The following is a 21,606-nucleotide window of genomic DNA, read 5'->3' as shown; positions in this document are numbered from 1 at the left end:
TTTCAATAAAAGCGCTTTCAGGAAAGTAAAATACGTTTTTTTGTTTACTGAGCCAAGTGATGTCCAACATCTTAGAACAATACATTTGTAAAAAAAAAAAAAAAAAATCAGTAAATTAAAAATAAATAAACATAACGGCATGCACTTCATTCCTTGTGCATACATCATTAGACATATGTGCATATGTCATCAAACGTGCATGCATACGATGGAATGTCGCACCTGCCAGCAAGCTGCTTTGCATTCTTAACAAAAGCAGTTCTTTTTGCTGATGCTGGGCACCATCATCAAAAATCACTGGCAAAGTCAGTTGGTCAAAAAGGCGCGACCTGTTGGCTTTACCAGTGCTTTTCTAAAAAGACATATGTAGACCTACGAGTCGCAGAAGGCGGAAAGTGTGTGATTTGAAAGCCAGGAGAGGATGGGTGCTGATGACATGGCGCCGGTTAGCATCTCCTATTCATCGTGCTGGACGAGGAAGCCGGCAGCCTTTCTGCTTCTGTGTCTAAAATCACTCACTGGCTGCTGGAGCTGCTCTCTGGTTTCTACCTAAGCTGCCTGCTTTCCATGGCTCAACTTTTTCGTTTTTAAAAAAAATATTTTAAATGCCCTTTTTGTTCAGACTTTCATTTCATATGCTCCAGTCTCCTTAGTTCACATGCCCCAACTGGTCTTTTCTATCCAGATTTCCCAGCCCCTACTCTTTTTGGTCTGATTTTTCCATGTCTAACCCCTTTTTATTTTCCACACTGAAATTCTCTCTTTTTGTAATCACATTCCCATAACCCATGCTCCTTTCATTTCAGATGTCGATATTGCCTGCACTTGTCTTTCAGATTTCCTTACTCCATGTGTTTTTCTCTTAAGAATCACACTTGTGCTGTTTTCCTGTCACATGTTCATCCCCCGGGCTCCAGTACCTGTGCTCTTCTACTTTCAGATTTCCACACCCAGTTTTCTTTTCAGTTCGAATTTCCATGCCTCGCCATTGCTTAGTTCAAATGTACATGTCCTCTGACTCCAGGCTCCTCTCTTGAGATATATCTGGTACTTTCTGCTGAGTTCCTTGGTGTTTAGATCCCCTCGGCCTTTGTTCTGTTCTGTTTCATGCAGTGCCCACGTGTAGCACCCACCCTGGTCCAGGTGGTTTTACTGCCCCAACCCCTTTAGTGCCAGGGCCCTCTCCCCGGAGGGCCGGAGAGACTGGAATAGACACTGCTCTTTGTTCTTAGCGACTGATCTCCTGTGCGGGAGACTTCAGAGGCAGCTGGTCGGATCTTTCTCTATCTGTTTATTTATCTGGCTCTTTCTTTCCCGTGTCTTTCTTTTCTCTCCACCTCTGCCCCCTCGCACCCCTCTCTTCTGCTCTATCTCCCCCTCCGGCTCTTTCCAGACGGTTTATTTTCGGTGCCACCCTCTTTCGTTCTCTAACTTGTTCCTTCTCTCATCCCTCCTGCGTTCTTCTATTTTCTTTCTTTGCCTCATTCCTCACTCCCTCGGTCATTCTCTCGTCTTTATCTCTTTGCCGATCTCTGTGTTACTCGGTGCCTCTCCTCTCGCTCTCTCACTGGTACTCGTGTGAACACTGCAGGTGATCGATATTCAGTATCTAAGTTCAGGCTGAAGTAACAAACTGCGCCGGTTCGTGGTGTCTGGCTCCCCCTGGCGACACGTCTTTCTTCCTTCAACGCCGTTTGCGCCGTTTTGAGATTAAAGTCTCCTGGTGTTGCGTTACCTGGTAGCCCAGACCTTCTCGGGGGGGCTGCCTTTGGTGCGGCCCTTTGGCCGCCATGGCTCCTGTCTTGTGTGTCCTGCACGGGAGGCCCGCCCCTCTGCTTCCGGTTTCCAGGCACTCACTGGCTGCTTGGCCTGACTGTGCCCGGGTCTGCCTCTCTCCCCGGGTCTGTGTATAAGCTCTCAGGCTGGTGTCTGTGGTGGGACAGAGTACTCTTGATGCTCCCCCTGGACTTTCCTCCGCAATGGCGGAGGAGCGGTGCCCCCCTGTCTAAGAGCCAGCAGATGAAAAATAAAACAATAGTAAACTAGCCAGCAGTGCAGGGAGAGGCGGGCAGGGTCATGGGAGGGGTAGTGAAGAGCACTAAGTGCGCATGTGTGTTTGGCGGGCCTTCTTAAGCTGGCCAAACACATGCGCACTGACCGGTTATCTAGATACAAAAGCTTCCCTCCAGGGCTTAACTTGTAAGCTAATGAATGCCGGTGCCCAGGATCCTCTCAAAACCCTGCGGGCGGTGTAACTGAAAGCCAGCGTGCTGAATACCAAGGCTGCGCGTCCTAAATTCCTCTCATGCCTTTTCCATCCAATCTCAGTCAATCCCTGCCAGCTTATCCCTCTCTTTCCAGGCTACTTCCTTCTTCCTTTGTGACAGTCTTTCCCTTTTGTGTGTTTTATCTGCTCTACCGATGCAGAAAAATGAGCTGGGTCTCATCATAAGAGCTGATGGGCCCCAGTGGCAACCTCCGGCTCAAATTAAGCGCTGCTTCCCTCCATCCATGTGGGGAAACTCCAGTTAACCAGCTGCATATGGATACTTGGAAGTCAGAAAACACATGTTCAACTGAATAAACAAGGAAAATTATTTAAATTAAATCAAACGTCAGATGAGAAAAACTGCTGCCAATAACCGGTTCCAGGGTGCAACGGGTCCCAGCTGGAATTTTCACTGTCACATTAGCAAGTTGCCCAGAAGCACATGTGCCGGGCCACTGGACTTATGCGGCAGGAGAGAGCCAAATTACGCGGCAGGGTTGAGTAAATTATATGGCAACAAAAAAAAGAATTCTGCAGTTTAATGCAGCACATTTTGTAAGCACCGTTTTAATACCCAAATATATCAATAAGCAACAAAATGATCATCAGTCCAGTCTGGCAAAGTGCATGGCAATACATGTTGCTGCATTTTTAGTAACTTTTGAACCATTTGAGCTAGAAACATTTTGTTTGTTAAAATCTGCAGACTTTGCGCCAGATAATGGATTTTGTGGTAAATGCAGCAAATCTATAATGATATGAAAATCTCCATGGCCCACAATCGCATTACTCCAGTGGCCCTGCACATGCAACTGCGTCAAGGCGAAACCATCTGAGCCTCACAAACGTCTACATCTTGGCAAAGGCTTTAAACAATTACCCGTCCACCGCTTTATATATCTATCTTTTTCTTCAGCGCTGTTTTTCCATCTTGTTCTTCTCTAATAAAGATCATTCTCTCTTTTTCTTACTTATCATCTAGCATCCACGCTATTGTGCACTCTTTTCCTTTCGCTTATTTTTTTCCTTTGTTATGTCATGTCACGTTATGTTATGTCATGATATATTATGTAGATTTGTAGAGAGCACTATCAGCTCTTATTATTGGTGCTCTCTATTCCAGTCTGTTTTCCTTACCCTTAATTTTCTTCACTTCATTTCTCTTCTGTCTCTCTTTCTCCTCCCTCTGTTTCTTTCTGTGTCTTTACATATTAAGAGGATTCATATGCAGTTTAACAGTTTTCCGGATTATTTGTCTGCTTTCAGTGAAAGACTGGTGTCTAAATCCCCCGTTAGTAGACCCTTTTCATAAGTGAGTGTGTAATACAGTTTCGAGCAGATGCATGGGTTTCCACTGAGTGGCAACACCACATGGATTTTTGGGGACAAATTCTCCAAATCAAGCTTTGCGAACTTTGCAGAAAAAAGTCCCCGAATTTCAAGTTCACCTGTAGGCTTGATTTCTGCATATTAAGGTCCATTCCATATAGGTCCATCGGGGGATTCATTTATAATTCAGTGGTGATACCACAATCTGGTATTTTAATAAATGTAGTATTTGTACTACTGTGTGCAGCATTTAAGGACATGCTGCTACTGCTGCGCGTAGGCCACTTATACTGAGAGCCTTAGACACTTGAGCCTGGGAGGCAAACTATCTGGAACAGTGCTGCACAGTGTTTATCAATATAGCAAAACCTGCTCGCGGAATGACCACCAGGATAGGCAACTACTGAAAACTCCTCTCAGTGCAGTTGTGCCCTGCCTCGGTTACCATAACCATCACATAACACCTTCCCCACTACATCAGGGGAAGATCCACCTATTCCCCCCTAACTGGCGCGTGTGTGTGGGCTAATGGCTCAGTTGATGATTTATGCACCCGGAGACCCGGGTCTGATCCATACACTGACCCGGAAGTCACGTGCGTCTGTCTATATTATAAGCAGGGCCACTGGAATTATGAGATGGTGTAGTTATAGATTTGCCACATAATCCGTCATTTGCTGCATAATCTGCAGATTTTAACCCCCAAAATAATTGTTTGTAGCTCAGACACATCAAAAGTTACTAAAAATGCATCGACAGGAGCAGTGGAAGTTCCCTTTGCAAAAGTGGACTGGTCTCCTTTCCGTTGCTTATAGCTATATTTCGGTGTTAAACTAGTACTAGCGAGGTGCAACTAATGCCCATACAGTGTGAACAAATTCAAAATTGGCAAAATAATTAAGTAATACTATCACAAAGTGTGTTGTATAATCCGCGTTTCCTTGCCACATGATTTACTCAACCCTGCGGCACAATTTGGGCCTCCACTGCCGCATAATTCCGGCGTCCCCGATTATGAGCATGTGGGGGCTGATTCTATACCACAACCGAAGTGTGCGGCCTAGTACTCTCCAGTGTGCGTGTCCCCACCCTCCTCTGCCCCTTACATTCTGGCACATGTCCCTGATACCCACACACCCAGTGGCGTAGCGTGGGGGGTGCAGGTGCGACCGGCCGCACCGGGCGCAACATCTGGGGGGGGGGGGGGGGGGGGGGTGCTAAAATCCAGGGGTTAGGGGGCGCAAATTACTTGCCTTGCCCCGGGTGCTGACAACCCACGCTACGCCACTGCACACACCACATTACACTCTGCAATATCCTAAACCCTTGCTACAGTACAGCTACTCAATATACAGTGCCGTGCTCCTTCTAGGAGCTAAGCACACAGCGGGGCGTACATGTATGTTTTCTCCGTGCCATGATCAACAGTTCCTGGCAAGACAAGCACATGACACGCCCATCTACTGCCTCTAAGCATGCCAAATGTGTCCATCAGCTGAAATCGTTTCGTTTTTCCTCTGACCTGTGTTGTATTTCCATCATGTTTTTATTGATTAAGAGTTTGGTGCAAAATCTATCACTTTTGATGATTTGGAGTTTTTCACTGTATGTAGTAGATAATTAAACTGATATTTGTTAGTTTTGGGCATTTTTTCCTTAAACATCACTACGTTGGTGTTTTGTTTGGCTAACACGCTTCATATTGAGCTGTGCAGCGGGCCAGGGGTCTGTGGTAGGCCTTGGGGTTGAGGGTCTGTTAGGCCTTATACTCTGTTGGGGATAGGATTTGCTCTGCTGGGCAGAGAAGGACCCGCCATTTGCATAGAATAGGCAGCTGATTTTCTATCTGCCGTGAGCAACCAAGGCTTGTTGATTCTTCCGGGTTGACTGCTAGGTTTGTCTGTGTATCTTGAGTAAAGTTTGTCTGAGTCAGCATCCCTTCTCGCCGCATTCCTTCAGGGTTAGAAGAGTCTTTCTTGGTGCTGTTTATCTATTATTCTTTCTCTCTCCTTCCAGATTTCTCACTGTCTCTCTGGGGTGTTCTCTCTTGCACTAGTTTCTTTCCGTAATTGTCCCTCCGTGTCTCTACGTATTTCTCCTCTTCCCTCCACTCGCTCTTCCCTCCCCATCTGTCATCCTCTCCCCGTCCACTCCTTTTGCCTGCCTTGTTCATTCCAGCTGGGTGTGCCTGCCCCCCTCGCGCTCTTCTTTTCTTTTCCACATCTCTGTTCACTTCTTCACACTTCTGACACGGCCCGCCAGCTCTCGCCCCTGCTTCGTGCACCGGGCTCCTGTGCTTATTCATGTACACATTCACTCTCTCACTCTTTGCAGACACCCGGGGACTCTTGGATTTGAGCTTCAACCCACATTCTGTTGACTCGGGGCCCTGTTCCTGTGAGTTCTGGGGCAAAGCTCTACCCACCTGCCCCACCCTGGTGTTACCTCCTACCCAGCCCCCCCTGCAGTCCTCGCCTGCCTGCCTCTACCTCCCTTGGGCAGGTTCCTGCCTTGCTCCAGCCCTCTGTCTCCCTGTCATAAAGGCCACTTGCGTGCCAGAGAAGGACCCGAGAATGCGCCCAGTACCTGGGGCAGTGTGGTCGGACAGATGGCCCCTCCCAGGCCATTCCTCCGCCACCTGCAATAAAACTGCAATTAAAGGTCCCAGTTTATCACACCTAGATGGCGCTTGGGGAGGGAGGGAAGCGCAGATGTTCTGGTTCCCAGGACCGGTTTGGTTTGGATGAGGTGGAGAGGGGAGGGGGGTGCGCGTTCTCACCGCTGCCTCGGGCTCCTGTGCCTTCCCCTCTCCCTCCTCCGGGGATCTGGCTACGGGTCCCTGCTGCTTTTATGGCCCTGCTTTATTTGTTTGTGTTCAGCCTGGATTGCAGCGCTTCCTCTCTCCCTCTCCATATGTCCCTGCCTCTCCCCTCCCAAGTGGCAGAGCTTATCTCTCCCCAGCTCATCTTGCTCTGCGGTCTGTATTGTTTACCCAGGCGGCTGAAACAGGCCTCGGCCATCAATCAGTGCGGCCTGGCCTGGGCAGGGAAGCTCGCTCATGGCACCCGAGAAGGCCCTCCAGAAAGGCGCCCGAGCCTTGCTAGAGGAGGTGGGCCCTGCCAGGTTAACCGGAGGGGGATGCAAGAGGTCAGGTGAGCTTAGCAAGGGGAGACCTCAAAGGATTACAAGAATGGGAACCGGCGCCGGACACTGGTCCAGCAAGGCTGACCGCGCTTGGCTAGAAGAAGCATGACCATTCCAGCTTAAAGAACTGCTTACATCTGGTCTGGGAAGCGGCCTCATTTCAGGCAGGGCGTGTACACCATGTCATAAGTGAGAACCACCTAAGATGGTTGCTTGTTTCACCCAGGTGGTCCAGAAAGGCCACCTGGGCCTGACCTTTGACAAGGAGGTCATTCTGCTCATGGCATCGGGGGTTGCCCTCCAGGAAAGCTGCCTAATCCTGACTTCTTGCAAGAAGCCTGGCCATGGCACCCGAGAGACCACCGGAGAGGCTGCCTTTACTGACAGCCTCACCCTTATGACACCGGGCTACTGCCTGGGCTTGGTCTCCCGTGAGACATATTAGCGTCAGGTAGCTTGATCAGCACAAGGCGCACATGAGCGCTCTCCAGAAAAGCCACCTGTGTGAGGTGTTTTTATTGGCCATCATTTTACTCCAACCTGATAAAAAACCAAAACACCAGAAATTCCAATAACAAATTCACAATTTCTGTAATAGAGATAACAGCTTTGTTTTGGACGCTACTGGAATGTACATCACATTTAAGTTGCCATTTTACATAGTAAGTTGGTGCATGTCTTGCATGTCCCTGAAGTGAGCTGCATGTTGTAAATGCTCAGATGTGGGCTGCATGTTCTCCAGGAGAGCTGCACGTCCCCGGCCAGAGGAACATGCGGTACATATACTGATGAGGGCTGCATGTCCCCCAGACAACTGCAATTGTACATGCAATGGAGTGGGCTGCATCTCCCAAAGGGGAGCTGCAAGTAACTGAGGAGGGCTGCACGTCATACCTGCACGAATAAGGGTTGCGTGTCCCCGATGAGAGCTGCATGTTTGACCTGCACCGATAATGGTTGTATGAACCTCAGGAGAGCTGCAAGTTATACAAGCCCAATGAGGGTTGCATGTTCCTGAGGTGAGCTGCAATACATGCCCAATGAGTGTTGCATGTTCCTGAGGAGAGCTGCAAGTTATACAAGCCCAATGAGGGTTGCATGTTCCTGAGGAGAGCTGCAAGTTATACATGCCCAATGAGGGTTGCATGTTCCTGAGGTGAGCTGCAATACATGCCCAATGAGGGTTGCATGTTCCTGAGGAGAGCTGCAATACATGCCCAATGAGGGTTGCATGTTCCTGAGGAGAGCTGCAAGTTATACATGCCCAATGAGGGTTGCATGTTCCTGAGGAGAGCTGCAATACATGCCCAATGAGTGTTGCATGTTCCTGAGGAGAGCTGCAAGTAATACATGCCCAATGAGTGTTGCATGTTCCTGAGGAGAGCTGCAATACATGCCCAATGAGTGTTGCATGTTCCTGAGGAGAGCTGCAATACATGCCCAATGAGTGTTGCATGTTCCTGAGGAGAGCTGCAATACATGCCCAATGAGTGTTGCATGTTCCTGAGGAGAGCTGCAAGTTATACATGCCCAATGAGGGTTGCATGTTCCTGAGGAGAGCTGCAAGTTATACAAGCCCAATGAGGGTTGCATGTTCCTGAGGAGAGCTGCAAGTTATACATGCCCAATGAGGGTTGCATGTTCCTGAGGAAAGCTGCAAGTTATACATGCACCGATGAGAGCTGTATAATCCTAAAGAAAGCTGCCTCTTGTATATGCACTGGTGAGGACTGTAGGAACCCGAGGAGAGCTCCATGTCCCTGGTGAGAGCAGCATGCTATACATATACTGATGAGGGCTGCGTTTCCCCCAAGACAGCTGCACTTGTACATGGACTGGAGTGGGCTGCATCGCCCCATGATAAACTGCAAGTCCCTAAGAGAGCTGCATGTTATACACGCCCAGTGAGGGTTGGATGTCCCCTATCAGAGCTGCATGTCCTCCTTGAGAGAGCTGCATGTTGTACCTGCACCGATGTGGACTGTATATCCCTAAAGAGAGCTGCATGTTGTACATGCCCGATGCGAGTTGCATGTCCCTGAGGAGATCTGCATGTTCTACACACACCAATGAGAGCTGCATGTTGTACATGCACCAATTACGACTGGTAATTGGAGAGCTGCTGATGGCACATGCTCAATGAAAGCTGCATGTTCTTGAGGAGAGCTGCAAGTTATACATGCACTGATAAGAGTTGCATGTCCCTAAGGAAAGCTGCATGTTGTATGTTCACCGATGGGAGCTGCATGTCCCTGGTGAGAGTAGCATGTTGTACATATACAGATGAGGGCTACGTGTCCCCCAAGAGCTACAATTGCACATGCATCGGAGTGGGCTGCATCTCCCCAAGAGGAACTGCAAGTTCCTGAGGAGAACTGCTAGTTATACATGCCACATGAGGGTTGCATGTCCCTGAGGAGAGCTGCAAGTTATACATGCCACATAAGGGTTGCGTGTCCCTGAGGGAGCCGCATGTTGTTCCTGCACCACTGAGGACTGTATTCCCCTGAAGAAAGCTCCATGTTGTCTATGTGCCAATGGTACCTGTATGACTCTGAGTAGAGCTGCTAATTGTACATGCTCAATGAGATGTCCTCTAAGAGCTACAATTGTACATGCACTGGAGTGGGCTGCATCTCCCCAAGGGGAACTGCAAGTCCTTGAGGAGAGCTGCGAGTTATACATGCCACATGAGGGTTGCATGAGCCTAAAGGAGCTGCATGTTGCTCCTGCACCAATGATGAGGTCCCTAAAGCGAGCTGCGTGTTCTATATGCACTAATGACGGCTGCATGACTCAGGAGAGCTGCAAATTGTACATGCCCAATGAGAGCTGCATGTTCTTAAGGAGAGATGCACATTGTACATGCACCAACGGGGGCTGCATGTCATTGAGAAGAGCTGCAAGTTGTGCAGTGTCACATATCGATGCCACAGGTATGGGACTCCGCTGCATCTGCGGGGCCTCCGCCACGACTGCGAAGGCCCTTTGTGAATTAGACTCTCAAACTTGTGCCCCAAGGTAACTAGAACTAGCGCCTCCGCCATGCACAGTTGTCTCAATAATAATTTTATTGCAAATATTGCAGTGATATTATCAGTGATGTCATAGAAGATGTCATGACTGATGTAACATGTCGGTTAATAGTGCATGGCAAAGGCAGCGTTATAGTTACTTTAGGGCACAAGTTATAGTTTCTTGAGAAAAGTATAACTAGATGCTGAATTTCTGTGGTTCTGCATGGGTTAAATCGGAACCTAAATATAACATCCCTGCAACATTTGTTTTTATTTCTGTGAATTTCCAGGGTATTTTTTAAACGTAAAAGCAATATTTAATTTCCATATGTTAATCCAACCGCTGTGCATGGCCATCAGCCGTGGGCAGCGGGGGATTGTTGCAGGGACTGGCTAACCCCACCCTTCGGCTGCGCACAGTAGGGGGTCACCACAAGACCTGGCCTGTGGGCCCCAGGGACACCATCCGGTAGGGGTCCCAGCGCATTTGTTTTTATTTTTATTTTTTAGGGGAGTGGGTACATTGTCCCCCTCCCTGGGCCCACCATTATGTTTGTGGGTGGGGAGCATGCAACCCCCATCCCAGGCCAATTTCAGCCCCAGGGACCCCATCCCACAAGGCCTAGTCTTATTAAAATGTGGGAGGGCGGCACACAGCCCCCCTCCCTGGGCTGATTTCGGCTCCAGGGACCTGATCCCTGGTGCTTGGCCAACAAAGAATGGGTGCCCTGGTGCCCACCCAGGGCACCCACTATGCCCGCCTTGGGGGCCGGGGGGAGTCCCAAAACCCCTGTGGCTCCAGCCATTTCCCAGCATCCAGCAGGAGCCATAATTTCTCCCACCCTCAGGGAGCAGCTAAAGATGCTGCTCCCTGTGCGCTGAACACTGGAGCAGTATTCAGATGTTTCCCTGCTCGCATCACTGTGGGCAGGGAAAGAGATTTAAAGTCTGCTCCCAGTGGGCGGGAGCATTTTTCTTGGTCCTGTGTGCTGGGAGCGAGCTTTGTGCTTGCTTTTGCTTGGCGGAGCTTTAAAATTGCTCCTGTCAAGTGAGAGCAAACACAGGTTTCCCATACCGCTCCACTGTGGGCAGGGAAAGCGCTATGACCTGGGGGTAGGCACCTCTGAACATAGCAGGAACTTGCCACGGTGGATGGGGTCCCCAGGGCCATTAAGGGCTCCAGGAGGGGGCCACCCCCCCCTCCCCTATCTAATTGCAGCTGGGGGATGATGTTCCTGGGGCTGAAATCGCCCCCCCCGGGGCTGGAATCGGCTCATGGAGGGGAGCCCATGCGCCTTGGGCCGAAATTGGCCTGGGGAGTGGCGCTGCCTGCTTCCCTCCCCCTTTTCACCTACGGCCAGGGGATAGGGTCCACGGCAACAAAATTGGCAGAGGAGTTTGACCATGTGCCCCCTTCCCAAATATGTATAAGGCAAGGCCCCGGGGGATGGGGTCCCTGGGACTGAAATGCGTGTCCTCCTCACCACAAATCTATGGATCCCCTCAGCTCCCACCCTCCCCCTCCAATCCTGACTCACCTGGGGGCGGGGGGGGGGGCATAAAAAAAAACAAGCCTTTGCAATGCAACAGGTCTCACATTTCTCCGAGTTAGAGCTATTAGCAGTTGTAAACTCCCAACCAGACTTTTCTTGCCTCACTAAATGGAAAGAAAAAGGAGCACAATTGTGCTCCTAAACAAGCAAGATCGCGCTGTGAAAAAAAGAGAAAAAGTAGTCCACAAACTGGACGGAAAACAGCAAGCCTCGTATGTTTTCAGTACTTGGTTGCTGCGCTCGAGGAGGGCTAACCACCGGAAAAGGCATGACGTATGCATGCCTTCCACTAATAAAAGCAAGCAGATTTTAAACGGCAAGGCCATGAAGCAATGAAATATACTGACGTGACATGGGCAGGGCACCAAGCCCTTTTCTAACTACTACAGTGTCTCGCAAGCGATACGCAGGCTCGACCCTAATAAGCACCTTTTTTAAAGAAATGTTCTGAGGATTTATGTATGTAATCTGCAGTAAAATTAAAACAAAAAAAATTAACTTTTTTGGCCCAGGCGGGATACCTGTGGGACCCCACTACCAGGCCTCGGGGTCAGGGTATTCCTACCTACCCTCACCCCGTTTTTTAGGATTTTTCTTGGGATTCAGCCAAGTTCTAAAATGGTTGCCACTACTGTGTGGTTGGAGTGATGGCAGGCAATCAAATCTCAGTTTAAGAACTGTGTGATCTACAGACCTTATGCATCTCTAGATATACATAAATCATTTTTCTTAATAACTCCAAAACTACTGAACAGGTTTACACCAAATTACAAAAAACACTGGTGTAATTCTGTTCAGCGGTTCGTCCTATCTAAAATCCCTATGGGAAATTGCATGGGGAAAACACGTTTTGCTAGTTTCTGGACCACAGTGAAAGCAAGTGCTAAACTGATGGCTCTGGACCCAACAAACCCTGATTTATTGGGGTTACCAACAAAACAAGGACTAACCTTAAGATGGAGCCAGGTGACGGACATATTCTTAAAGGATACCCAAACTAGGTCCCCTATACTGAGGGTGATGTTGTCTGTGGCCGTCTACAATTTTTTTTTATAGGCAGCCTTTCCTTTCCAAAGCTGTTGCAATGCTAGTTTGTGGGTTGTGTGAAGGTTAGGCAACCAGGACCTGTCTGGTGTTTTTAAGGGGGTAAGATCCTCGGACAAAATGCGAGGATGGAAATCATAAGAGCAATAAAATTGGGAGAATCCTAATGCCAAATGCAAGGAGTTACGCACAAACTCAGCTAAGGGTAACCAATGTACCCGCTCTATTTGGTGTTCCATGGGATAACATCTCAAATATCGTTCTAAACTTCAATTCAGTCTCTTGTCTAGCCGTCTGTGAATGGTAAATAGTGGACTTAAATAAACAAATCCCCAACCTCATTATACATTCTTTCCAAAAATAACTGGGGCCTTATACCTGTGATGGTCACCTAAGGTAAACCATGTAACCTAAAGATCTTGTTTAGGAAGTAGTCACCCTCCATCAGAATGACTTTTCTTCCCTCTGATCCTGAGAGTTCTACAGTGAAGTCGATGGGTATTTGTGCCCAGGACTGTTCTGAGCTGTGCAGTGATTGTAACAACCCTTCTGACTTACTGTGCAGATTCTCGACAAATTCGTACATGGTTTTGATGGCCCAACATTAATCAACACATTAAGGCTTGTCTGTGGACCAGTTCTTGAGTCTTATGAAATCCGAGGTTGATTGACCCTGGATTATTGTGGCACCGTCATAAAATGTTTTGTTGGGGAGCAAAAAGTCAATGGTCTTGGATTAAATATCCCTGGTGATATGTCGTCTTTTCTGTTTGTTCTTAAATCTGTTCTTCCTTGTGGGCAAATATCTGTTAATTTTGAATTTCTGGTAGCAGAGCATCAGCTTCCACTTGATGGGTCCATTTTAATAGAATACCAGGAGGTTCAGATACACGGATGGTCTCGGGCGACATTCGAGAGTCTTCTTTTCCAAGGCGGTTCAAGCTGTGAAGTTATTCTTGTGAAGAAGAAATAGAAAGGATGAATTTACATTTTCAGCCGGATAGCGAGAGCTTCTATTTTCGAAAAATCCCATGGATTCTAGTTACTCCCTCTTTATATAGAAATTGAAATCCGTCCATCTGATCTTCCAAACTGAAGCTCCACCTCACTAAGTTTACACAGCGCACCTGCAGTTGACTTTTTCGGATGTTTGCAACATGCTTACAACCGGGTTACAGTCCCATGGCTCAGGGTGCTAAGTAATGAGGCTTCCATCCCCAAGCAATACAGCTCAATGAATCTTTTGGGGTGCATCCTTCCAAGTTAACTATTAACTAACCTTTTCCAACATTCACAAAATTATTGATTTGCGTGTAACTATTTAATCTCCAGTGTTAAGCAGACGTGCCCTGTTCAAATCCACAACAAAACATAGCACAGCCCTGTCCTGAGAGTGGAACGCTGTACTACATGTAATACAAATACCCAGAACTGAACATTTTGAAGTTTAAACACTCCATGGTTTATATTATTGGCTTCATGCACGTGGACATCCACATATGCATTGCACTAATTACATCTTTCGCCTGCTACTACCAGACTCCCAGGCTACAAAAGCTATACTGGTTGTATCATGCTTAGTGTAGGCAGGCACGCCAACAGTGTATGCTGCACTCTTTCTATGTTGTCATCAGTGCAGCCAAACACGAACTGCAAACACTGCACTATGTGTGTCATATGCTTAGTGCCACCAGCACACAGACTTTAGCTGTTCTGTTTATCCTTGTCATACAACACATAAATTGTGCTATTTCTACGAAACGGCAAGTGCATTTGTGTACCTTATTCCCACCATTAGTCTGGTTACAAAGTGCTGTCTGAATCTGGCTGCCTTTTCAGGTTCTTGTATTCTCATTGGCCACAGGCAAGAGGGATCTGTTAATCTTGTGTGTGCTTGTGTTGTTTAGACGGATGGAATATTTGATATTGACAGATATATTGAATCCATTGTCTTGTGCAGTGATTGAGATGCTTAGAATGATTGTTTTATGTCTCCAAAGGGTGTTGTGTGAGTGGATGACATAAAGAAGACATTCCTGTTTCTTTCTTTAGTTGTCCTTTGCTCGCCTTCAGGTAGTTTGTTATTAATGTTCGTGCCATTTCACTGTGTATGTGGGTGTGGAAGGTTTGTTAACTTCTTCAGGAAAGTTGATTAGTATACCACTGAAAGAATGGTGAGTCAGTGTAAATGTGAATGGATCAACCGTTGAGGTGGCAAGCACTCTAACTTAGTGGTTCCCAACCTTTTGACTCTTGAGGACCCCCACTGAATCACTACTGGAATTGGGGGACTTGCTGTGGTGTGAAATTTAGATTTGAATGACTCCTGTGATGTGACCTAGTACCATTCCTGTGTGCCTACTACTTTTTTTAGGTCGAGCGCACAGGCTCTGTGGCCTGTTGTAATTTATCTGTGGGCTTTTAACTACGTCCACTGCACGCCTATCACGGTCACTCGTTCGTGGGCTTGCCTTTCAAAAATCCTTTGTTATCATTGGTAAATGCTTTGTTTGTCCCTCCTTAAGGCAATTTTGTTATTGCATTGGCCATCTACCCTGTTACATGGATATTGGCCAGTTTGCTGATATGTTTGACTGCAAACTTCTTTTTCCTTTAGTGTCTCTACTTCATGCTCATGGCGGCCATGGCGCTTTGAATCGGCTCACTTATGTCCACTGTTGTACTTTTCATTTTCAATGTATTTGACAAGAAAGGTCCGTTTAGGAATTTACAACGCTAATAGCTCTAACTCGAGCAAACGCAAAACCCATTACATTGCAAATGCTTGTTTTAAAATGCAATCAGTGTGCCTGAAAAAGCAAGTTCTCATTTTAGTAACTAAATTGCTGGCATTCACGAACTAATTACAACTTGTTTTTTGCCTCCACACCGCTTTAACTAGATATCATTTTAATGCACCAACAATCAGCATAGAAGTGGTTAGCAATTCGTCTTGCTGCAGCTGTTCAGCACCTCCAGCTGTTGTGCTGTACTTTTCCACTCCAAAGCTCTCTGCTTTGCAAGTCCTGGATGACCTTGCTCGGCGGTTTCCTGTCGGACGTTTGTTTTCTCTCCAAGAAATGAGCTGCCTTGGTCTTTGCAGCAGCCAGCCGCAAGATGGCAGCAATAGGCCACTGTCTAGCAAACAAGTCTCCCAGCGCGCGGCCTTTCAAGGCGATTAAGCATTCGGAATTATAGGGCGAAAACACAATGTATTCTGTGTAAAAAAAAAAAAAAAGAAATCCACCACTCCTTCCAGAGGTTAGTCCTTTATTACATAGTTAAGACAACCTCCTTGGGAAGTTCGCTTGAATACTTTCTATGATGTTTATCGTATTCAATTAAAACGAGTAATTCAGTTTCCATCTCGGTCACGCACGCTGTATCAGGCTCGTGCCGAGACCTTGTTCTGGTCACGTTGCTTGCTTTGGGGAACCCGCGCAAAACATTCTGCTTCCCTCCCCGGTAATGTGCTTGTGTAGACAGCTGCTGAAGTGGGTCGGGGAAACTAAGGTAGAGTGATTACAGACCGAGGCCTGGCAAGGAACCCACAGCAACGATAGACCCCGTGACCATGGGAGGAATTGGGGCCAATAAAATCTTGGGATAAGGCTCTCGACTCTGCCTCCTCAGTTTAAGGAAATAAATGTGTCCCCGTGAATCTAGTATAGATTCACGCACTGTGCATATTTCCGCCATTTAGCGACTCGGTTTTCAGACGATGATGGGCATTGAGTAGAGCAGGTGACCATAGTTACTTCAGTTAATTAAAACTGGTGAATGCAATTTTTTTTCTTTTTCTTTAGTTTAAACCGACAGTATCACCTAATAACTTATCTTTAACCTTTGTTTTTTCCCAGTGAATTTGTAAGTGTTTTTAGTAATGTAATTGACTTTCAGCTAGTCTCTCACCAAATATATGTACAGGATTGCGCCCCTTCATGGGATCTGAGTTGCCTTTAATATAACATGTTTTTCTCCACCGAATCCTGGCACAAAGTTTTGTAACAGAAAAATGTTGAACACAATTTCAGTTCTTTTTGCTTGCAATACTTCTGAATCACTAACCCCCCCTCCTGCTTTTGTTCTCCCTCCCCAGGCGGTTTACAAGCTGGCGGACGTGGCCTGCAAGTGCCACGGGGTGTCGGGGTCCTGCAGCCTGAAGACCTGCTGGCTGCAGCTGGCCGACTTCCGCAAGGTGGGCGACCACTTGAAGGAGAAGTACGACAGCGCGGCCGCCATGCGCGTCAACCGGAAGGGCAAGCTGGAGCTGGTGAACAGCCGCTTCAACACGCCCACCGTGGAGGACCTGGTCTACATCGACCAGAGCCCCGACTACTGCCTGCGCAACGAATCCACCGGCTCCCTGGGCACCCTGGGCCGGCTCTGCAACAAGACCTCCGAGGGCATGGACGGCTGCGAGCTCATGTGCTGCGGCCGGGGCTACGACCAGTTCAAGACCGTCCAGGTGGAGCGTTGTCACTGCAAGTTCCACTGGTGCTGCTTTGTCAAGTGCAAAAAATGCACCGAGATCGTCGAGCAGTACGTGTGTAAATGAAAGAACCAACGGGGCAGGGAAGGGGGGGGAAGAAGAAACCAGCCGAAATATATATTATATAAATATATAAATATATATTTTATATGTGTATAAATAAATAGATAGATAATAATTAAAAGCTTATTTAAGAGACCTTTTTTGGCAACGAAACCAATGGAATGGATGTTTCATTGGAGGCTGAGGAGAAGGAGGTGGACAGTAGCTCCGGATGTTGGTGCCAGACCATGTGACCGATGGGACCGCAAGGCTGAGAGCTCTGTCGACTACCCACGATGGAACCAGGTTCAACAGAGAGAAAATCTTGGTCAAACATTTCTCGTTTCCTCCATGTGCCCGAGGGACAACTTGGGCATCTCCATGCTGATTTTCCTCCTCACCATCACCGCCTAACTTTTTTTGCAGGTGTTGAGCCCCATGCAGTGGACAGTAAGTTGACACGAGTGCGCAGAATCGAATGAACATAACATCCCGATAAGGTGACCCCACATCCTGGATTCCGGGGTGCAAAGGTGTGACACATTCTTTTGCACGCAGTTTTTGGAAAAGGACATATTTTGAATTTCAAGATCACCATTGTCAACGCTGTGGCCGCTCTCTGATCAAGGGCCCCAAGAAGGTGGTAGTTTTTTAATTAGATTTATTCTAGCAGAAAAATCATTACTTCCTCTCAATTTATTGACAAGCATGCCAGTGTCTGCTTGCCCATTTTCCGCTAACCATGCATTCCACTTTTTTCCAATGGGTGGAAAGAGAACTTCAGTTGAGCATTCCTGTCGACAACTAAACTCCAGATTTGTGTTCAGTGGTACAAACCCATTAATTTACAAACACGTTGCTGCTGTGAAGTAACTCGTGCTTGTAGTATTGTGCCTTCCTTACATCTTAATTCCACTGAAGAGTCAAGTGAGGTCTTGGACATTTTCAGGTTAATGTGAGGGCTCTTCTGAGTGTATCTGCAAGTTCAATGGCTAAGGTAAGCAGGTGTGCAAAGGAATGCAATATCAAGAGACAATCTTGACACAGCTGACTCCATAGTCTGCTCACCGCTTTCCTCTCTGGATCATGTTGGGATCCCTGTTGGGCCATCGAGCGGCCATTTTGCTTCCAGCCGACCTGTAGTGTGGATTGCCATGGACCGGGCGTTGCTGCATAACATTAATGTCCTTTCCTTCGCCTCTTTCTTTGGATGTACAGTATAAAAGGACTCTCACTGTTAAGCTATTTTTTTAAATGCTATTATTTTTTTTAATTTGGATTTGCAGACTATTTATTTGAGACTTGTTAACACACCCATGATGCAACGTTGCTAGGCACCCGTTGTGTTTTCCGGAGTACTTCACCCTACAAGTATCATTCCACCCCCTGAAGCAAGGACTTCCAACAGCGTGTTAAGGAGAGGGGCAACTAGGGGAGGTTGACCTAGTAAAAGCATTATGAGCAAGTTTGTAAATATGTATTATCTTTGTAACGGAACTTGTCAAGTAAAACACATTGAAAACCTTGGCACAGTACGAGTCCTACCATGAAATGATGGAGATGGGGGTTTAGATGGGGCTGCCATATTTACTTTTCATACTTGTAAACAAGAACCAACAGTTGCCATTATGTTTTTGAACTAGTAAGTCAAATTCATTGATTCATGCAGATATAAAAGCATATGTCTATACATTCTGAACATAAATGCGGCTAAAGCATAAAAGGTGTTTCATACAATCACGTCGACTTCGAAATCAGTCTTCAGGATGTAGACATAATTTATGTGCTGTCCCCAAAAAAGAATTAAACCGAAAGTAAACATCTAGGTGGTTGTTTACCAAGGGCTGCATAGATGCTTTATAACGGTGAGTAAACTGATTCAAAGCGTTGCTTTGATTTGCACTGCTTTGCTTCACTTTGTGTCACAAACAAAACCTTAAAATAAGCCCTCACTTTAGATGTGTTTCTTTAGTTTTTTTTTTTGCAGTCAGTTATGAATGACTTTCTAAAGATATTCGAAAGAGCAACGTTATACTGCAGCTCATCCACTCTTAAACAAGCCCTGTTTCTCTGTTATGTGTGTGTTTGTGTACATATATATGTGTATATATTCACTGAGAAAAACAAAGGTTAAAGTAACGTTATAGTTAAGTGAATTACTCAGTGACAACATTAACGTTTTGAACTAGAAGAAAATCACATAAATTCACCAGTTATAGTTAGCAGCACTAACTATAACTTGCACCCCAATGCGCTGCTTATGACCTCACATAGGACCTCGCTTATTGCATGTTCTATGACATAATTTATGACATCGCTGATGCCCTCTCTAATAACATAACTGAGCACCCGCAGACATAGATCTGTACACTAAGAAGTCATCACCCCAAGGTGACGGTCCCTCGTACTGTGAGGTTCTGCAGAGGGCAGCCACCTTTCATAAGGTAGAAATACACGCTGAACATACGTAGGATGACTTCCTTATGGAAACAACGTCTGCTACTCAGCATTCACTACTCTTAAAGGGGTCCTTAAGCTAGCTATTGAAAATGTTAAGGAGCCAATTAAAGCAAGATTTGTCACTCCAAGGGTTGATAAAGTTTGAATCTCCACCTACTGATCCTCCAAACCAAGGACTCCAATTATTCCTGACTCAGTGGTAGTTTATACAGCTCAAAAATATGCTAATACTCGGGGGACTAGTATCCCCTCCCCCCCTCGGGACCAGGAGAGTTAAAAGAACGATGTCAGAGGCAAAAGAGTAGCAGCACAATCTGCCACTTCATGGCGTATTGCCAACTCTATAGGTTTGCTCTCCCAGAGCTGTATCGTAAAAGAAGACAAGAGTTGGTTGCGGAAGAAAACGTCTTTTCTAAAATCAACATCTGCTGAGCTTTGGATGCTGCTGATACAGCTGCCGAGGGATAAATGCAAGTATCCTTTAATGCTGCCATGTGTGGCTACGAATTTCCAGCTTCTAACCAGAGGTACAGCAAAACCCTTTAAATGTCTCTTATGATGGTCAGCATCTGTTCGGTCTCAGATCGACCAGATGCTAGAGAAAATTAAAAGGCACCAAAACTGCCAAAGCCATGGGAGCTTTGCAGACACCTACTCCTCGGGGCTCTTTTCAAAGCTCACAGTGCAGCAGTGCTAAGAAGATCCCTTCAGGGAGGTGCTGTTGGGGGAAACTGGCACGATAATAACAAAGGCAGGGGAAAGGGCACTGCTCCCAAGAGTCCTGCTCCTCAAAAACAGTGACCATCTAGCCTTAACCCCCGATCACACAATACCTGTCAGGGGAAGGCTACTGGGGTTTCTGACCCATTAAGTTAAAATCACCTTGGATTGATTGGTAAGGAGGGATACTGTCTCAAGCTCTTCCTTCCACCACCAATCATCCCTCCCCAAAGACTCAAGATGTCCCTGGACCACCTGCACCTCCTCCAGCAGGAGATACCAGCCCTAATTGCCAAAGGAGCCATGGAGCTGGCCCGCCACAGCACCGCAGACATGGAGTATACTCCCTTTACTTCCGTATCCCCCAAAAAGACAGCTCTCTCAGGCTCAACCTTGATCTCAGGCCTCTCAACAAGTACATTCAGTCGGAGCACTTCCACAAAGTGACTCCACAAGATGTGTTCCTCTGCTGCAACAAGCCAAGTTCATGACCGCCCTCCATCTGGAGGGTTCCTACTTTCACATTCTCATTCACCCAGCACATCGGAAATACTTAAGGTTTGTGGTAAGTAAGCAACATTTTCAGTTCAAAGTACTCCCCTTCTGAGTTACCACGGCGCCCAAAGTATTCACAAAATGTTTGAACATGGTAGCAGCTCATCTGTGGAGGAGCGGCATCCATGTGTTCCCTTACCTTAAGGATTTGCTGATGACGAGTGCCACCCACCAGCAATGCCTGGCATATAGTCACACCACCATCCACACCTTGCACAGTCTAGGGTTCACCATCAACTTGACCAAATCACACTGCAACCCCCTTAAAAGTACCTAGATGCACACATTGTATAGGTTTACTCCAGTCCTGCAAGGATACAGGCTTTCCAAAACCTACTGCCTTTTTTTTCAGTCAGATAGTCACGTAACTGTCAGAACAATGATGATGCGTGTGCTAGGAATGATGGCGTCTTGCATAACCATAGTTCCCCATGCCAGATTGCACAGGAGTCTGTTGCAGTAGTGTTTAACATCATAATGGTGTCAAGCTGAGGGTCATCTAAAAAATCTAGTGTTGGTAGGGAGCTGCCCATATCGCTCTCTGCTGTGGTGAAATGTACACAGCCTAATGCAAGGGCGGGCCTTCCTCAACCTGGTTCCACAAGTCACCATCACCATGGATGCCTCACTTACTGGCTGGAGTGTGCATCTGAATCATCTCACGGTCAAAAGACCTTGGTCTTCTGCCCAACAGCCCCATCACATCGGTCAACTGGAACTGCTAGTTACTCAACTTGCTCTTTAGGTGTTCTGCTATCTCATTCAAAACAAGACAGTCTTAATATGCGCAGACAACACAACTGCCATGTTCTATTTACAGAAACAGGGGGAGAAAACATTTCATCCAACTCTCAACAGTAGCACAGAGAATCTGGAGGTGGGCAATACATCAGAAAGTGTATCTGCTTCCCTAGCACATTCCCGGGGTGTACAATGATCTAGCTGTGCTGCTCAGCAGGACGCATTAACAAGTCCATGAGT

At 46.9% G+C, this 21,606-nt stretch overlaps 1 protein-coding gene across 9 annotated transcripts in view; it reads left to right on the top strand.

The window, feature by feature from the left end:
* WNT5B (Wnt family member 5B) overlaps positions 1 to 18,420 on the top strand; it is a 241,384-nt gene extending 222,964 nt beyond the window's left edge. For all 9 annotated transcript variants that reach the window (XM_069228102.1, XM_069228098.1, XM_069228103.1 and 6 more), the window contains exon 5: positions 16,456 to 18,420. In XM_069228102.1, coding sequence (XP_069084203.1) covers positions 16,456 to 16,914 — 459 coding nt within the window. In that variant the 3' untranslated portion in view covers positions 16,915 to 18,420. The remainder of the gene's footprint in view (positions 1 to 16,455) is intronic.
* Positions 18,421 to 21,606: the final 3,186 nt, after the last annotated feature.

Source organism: Pleurodeles waltl, chromosome 4_1 (assembly GCF_031143425.1).
Source record: "Pleurodeles waltl isolate 20211129_DDA chromosome 4_1, aPleWal1.hap1.20221129, whole genome shotgun sequence".
NCBI classification, from domain to species: domain Eukaryota; kingdom Metazoa; phylum Chordata; class Amphibia; order Caudata; family Salamandridae; genus Pleurodeles; species Pleurodeles waltl.
The sequence above is the reverse complement of the archived record's forward strand: the minus strand, read 5'-3'. Positions and strand labels throughout refer to the sequence as shown.